Source organism: Gossypium arboreum, chromosome 11, assembly GCF_025698485.1.
Source record: "Gossypium arboreum isolate Shixiya-1 chromosome 11, ASM2569848v2, whole genome shotgun sequence".
Classification (NCBI taxonomy): domain Eukaryota; kingdom Viridiplantae; phylum Streptophyta; class Magnoliopsida; order Malvales; family Malvaceae; genus Gossypium; species Gossypium arboreum.
Window position 1 is genome coordinate 5,374,809 of NC_069080.1, and position 2,711 is coordinate 5,377,519.

General features: G+C 36.6%; 1 protein-coding gene across 1 annotated transcript; it reads right to left on the reverse strand.

The window, feature by feature from the left end:
• Positions 1 to 431: 431 nt before the first annotated feature.
• Positions 432 to 2,069, reverse strand: LOC108472650 (F-box/kelch-repeat protein SKIP25-like). The gene has a single exon (XM_017774200.2). The coding sequence runs from the start codon at positions 1,913 to 1,915 to the stop codon at positions 722 to 724; it is 1,194 nt and encodes a 397-aa protein (XP_017629689.1). The 5' UTR covers positions 1,916 to 2,069; the 3' UTR covers positions 432 to 721.
• Between the last annotated feature and the right edge of the window lie 642 nt (positions 2,070 to 2,711).

Consider the following 2,711-nt stretch of genomic DNA (forward strand, 5'->3'; position numbering starts at 1 on the left):
AATTGGTAAAAATTGTAAATATGAAAGATTAAATTGGTTGAATTATTTAGAATTATGATTAAATTAATAGAATGTGTTAAGTGTTAAGAATTAAAGCGTGTAATTATATCAATTAAAAAATTACGTCATTATTTTTATTAATTCTTAATAGAAGATGACCAAAATAAAACAAATGATAACATATTAGTGATGAAAATGAAAATTTTTATAGTTTAACGACTAAAATATAGATATACTAATAATTAAGTGACTAATTATACTATTTACAGATAATTTTAAAAGTGAATTTGGTAATGTTCCTTAATACACAAGCTAAAATTTGCCGAATTTTGGGTACCCTACCCTAATCTGGAGATAGGGTTGGGAGTTGGGTTATGGAGATAGAAAGGCAACACATTAATGTCCACAACTAATCAAATGTCAACAAACACTTTGTTAAAGGGTTCAACCACTTTTCCTCCCCCAAAATGTGGACAAACTTTCACTTTCCCAGCCTCAAATAAATATGGCCTTTCAAATGTTGTAATAGTTCCACAAGATTTCATGGCTCTCAAAGCTTCCGTATGCCTTCCGAGAATCAATAATATATAAATGAAAAAAAATACATCATTCCACTGCTTTTTATATCATTAATCGACAAATTTTCACTTTCGATGATTAAAAAATATCTCCTTAGTTAAAGATTATTCCAAGCTTGAGGAGGTCAGCTTACTGTCGGCAATTAAAAATCCAGGCGGCTCAGCCTGGGCAAGATATGAACTGCCAAGGGTTCCAACTCCGCCGGCCTTTGGACTGTCCAGAATTTGGGTGGCGCCGCCACCACATCGATGACTAGAATCTCCCCATCGCCACAAATAACGCATAATATTCCTCCAGCGGCGGCCATTTGGCATGCCCCTCTAAGATTCTCTACCTCCATTATCACCTCCCAATTATCGCTGTCTTGGTTATACCTCGTGAGTAATCCCTTATCTTCGTCCACAGCATATAGAACTTCCTCATCCATGGCGGCAACGGGTCCTCTCCAACCACCCACCATCCCCTCCGGCATCTGTTCCCATATGTCATTAGTGACGTCGTAAAGAGTCCCTTGTTTAGCCACGTTCACCATACAAAGCTTCTGTCGCCAACCAACGGCGTCGATGGCGTCTGTGCTGAATCTCCCATCTTTCAGTTGTCTCATCTTCTTCCATCTGAAATCATCCATTTCATCCTCCTCCCACAAGTCCCACTTCTCCAAAGATCTCGCCACGTCGGTGGAGAAGTTAGACCCAATCCCACTGGCAACGTAAACGGTTGGACCCGATGCCCCCGCTGCACACCAGCGGCGCGGAGTCGCCATTGGAGGACCCAAACTCCATGAACAAGATAGTGGAGAGAATATGAGGGGGCGAGAAATGGCTGGATTGAAATTGGGGGCAGTTCCTGCTAAAAGAACAAGATTACCCGACACGGAAATGGATTGAACAGGGAGATTCCGGCATAAAAAAGAGGGGTGATGAACAAGAAGACGAAGAGGGTTAGGGGGCGGAGGAACCGTTTCCCACCTAGACGACATCGGATCGAAGCTCAACAACTGGATTTCATTATCTGACGATGAAAAGAATAGAGCGTAGAGAGAGCGGAAAGGAGGGAAAAAGGGACAGTAGATTAAGCGACGCCATGAACGGCAAACGGAGTAAAGCAAAGAAGGGTGAACACGAGAGAGGCAGAGCTCTGCCACGTGGTCCGGCAGGCCTGGTATTAGAGGCTGTTCTTGGAGGTGGCGGTGGTCGTAGTGGGCTATCAGCTTTTGACGTTTGCTGGGGTTGAGGGATTTGCCCATGTATGAATGGTAGAGCTTGAAAGCAAGGGGAAGCAATTGGGTACAGATTTGGGAACTTAAAATGGGAGGGGTTTTATTATTATTACTCATTACATTATTATTATCCTGTTGGGGAAGTCTCTTTTTATTTTTAGTTTTTATTTTAATATTCTAATCCTAGAAACATTAAGATAAGAGTCATCAATCGGGAAGTTGTCAATTTGTCGTTTTATATTCCTCATTGTCCACCTCTAATAAATTTTAAAAGTTGGGTTTTGGCCATTTGGGCTTTTTCCTTTTTATGTTTGAAAGGTGACATAATTTTAAATTTTATTAATTACATCATTAAAACAATATATATTTTTATGTTTAGTTGGATTGATATAAAATTATTATTAATATAAAAGGTATATGAATTGAGTAGATTAAAACGTATATTTTTCTTATTTATGCCTATGAGAATATTAATACAATTTATGAGTTTAAAAGAAATTCACCTATCAATTACATATATATTTTATAAAAATTCAGCACAAACTTTTGTAATGGACCATCTATTTAAATCTTAGCTTTTAAACTTTCTTGACTTGTAAACTTGACAACATCAACTACATAGGTAGGTTTTTCTCTTTAACTTTTGGTTCACTCTTGGGGTATCACGTGGGAATATAAAGACATACTAAAATTAACAAATATAAAGCATTTACCCAACTGATAATTAAACTATATATATCCACTTATCCTATTTCAATTTTTAATTTTAATATTGTCATCATTGAAAAATTAATATATTATTTTAATTAATGTCAACTCTTATAATTTGTTTTTTATGTATATTTTTATATCACGTTTTTATTTCTCTTTTATTTATAAATCAAGTTTCATGAAATAATCTTTAACCATTAAT

Coding starts and splice junctions, on each gene's coding strand:
- LOC108472650 (XM_017774200.2), bottom strand. CDS start 1,915: ATGAGTAATAATAATAAAACCCCTCCCATTTTAAGTTCCCAAATCTGT.